The following is a 1,468-nucleotide window of genomic DNA, read 5'->3' on the forward strand; positions in this document are numbered from 1 at the left end:
AAGTGATGTAAAACTTATTAAATGTAAGCATACTCGGGCCCTAGAAGCCTCGAAGTCCGGAGCCCAGCGGCTTGCCTGGTTCTCCGTTAGACTTGACATGGGAGAATATCAAATATGCGTACTTTGAAATTGCTTATAAATCTATACCAGGCGCTGTAACTACCGCGTAATTGCAGCGCACAGAATGATGTCAAGTTAGTTCTCTTAACGACATATTTCATGCATGACACAATCTGCAAGCACGCGAGGTCTTTGCGAGAAGCATGGTTAAGCGTCGAATTTTTGGTAGCGAGTTGAAGAACATTTCAACCACTTTCTTCGATCGCACAAATAGTTCATGCGTTCTCATGAATACATAAGTTATTCATTGCTGTTAAGAAAGACATGTTACTGTGGCCCGACTGTGTGACCAGAGCTCGAGTGGGGTGGTCGTGTTTCTTGTTGGAGCGCTTTTAATTTCCATCGTCATATAAACCAATCAGGTAAGATTTGCAGTACAGAAATGTACCAAACAAAATATATTAAGATTAGTATTTATGTTAAAGATTTATGCGTTCTAAATTTTTGGAATATGTTCTAAATCATGACATACACGTAAATTTAACGAATTCACTTGTTAACGATTGGTGTATAAAATTATGAGTGCGATCAACGAAGCAGAAGTTGAACTAGAAACTCTAAATATAAAACATCGCTTCTGTAGAGGAATGTAATGAACCAACAAGCACATACGTGTATTTAGTATCGTTAGTTGTTTACGTGCTCCAGAAAATTCTAATTTATAGGATACCATCCGTAACCATAAGAGCTATTTTATGTTTCTGATCAGAATGATTGATTTGTCAAATTAATCATAGGCACGTTATTTTATGATGATTAAGTCGCTTCGGTTGATCTGAGATCGGCCAATACTGAGATCAGCCATGCCTGTGAGATTTTGAACTCTACTTTCCTTTTTCCGGCAGTAATCACATTTCCGTGGCTATTGAAGAACTTCATTTCAGAAATAAAATTTCCGGCTAAAAATTAAATAGAGAGAAAAATTTTGACTCCTCTACTTGGTATAAAGTAATTACAGGACGATTATCTGATTATCGAAAACAATCTGTTTCAAAACTGAGGCACAACCACGAGCTGGGGCATCAGCCACAACGACGATGAGGGCTGCGTTTGGGACGCTTTTGGCCACGGCGTGTCTAGTCACTGTGCGCATTGGTGGCGTTGGAGGCGTCATGCTCGGCTCGGTACTTGCCTACAAAGTGAAACTCCAGGCCTCGGACCTTGCAGGAAACGTGGTCAACACCACGTACCCCAACATGACGCTCGTCAGGTGCGCCGCCGTGGCATCCAGTCAGAAAGATTCCACTTTTTGTTTGACGGCCTCGCGAGACTGCATAGTAACCAACGCCGTCATCCCGCCCTACTACAACAACAGCGACGGCAACGGCTTCCACAGCTGTACACTACC

General features: G+C 42.0%; 1 protein-coding gene across 1 annotated transcript in view; it reads left to right on the forward strand.

Moving 5' to 3' along the window:
* Nucleotides 1-1,157: 1,157 nt before the first annotated feature.
* The window catches only part of LOC108674352 (C-type mannose receptor 2), a 5,719-nt gene continuing 5,408 nt past the window's right edge, over nt 1,158-1,468 (forward strand). Inside the window, exon 1 of the mRNA XM_018162296.1 lies at nt 1,158-1,458. Within this exon, the coding sequence (XP_018017785.1) occupies nt 1,158-1,458 (301 nt within the window). The remainder of the gene's footprint in view (nt 1,459-1,468) is intronic.

Source organism: Hyalella azteca, unplaced genomic scaffold, assembly GCF_000764305.2.
Source record: "Hyalella azteca isolate HAZT.00-mixed unplaced genomic scaffold, Hazt_2.0.2 contig13590, whole genome shotgun sequence".
NCBI lineage: Eukaryota > Metazoa > Arthropoda > Malacostraca > Amphipoda > Hyalellidae > Hyalella > Hyalella azteca.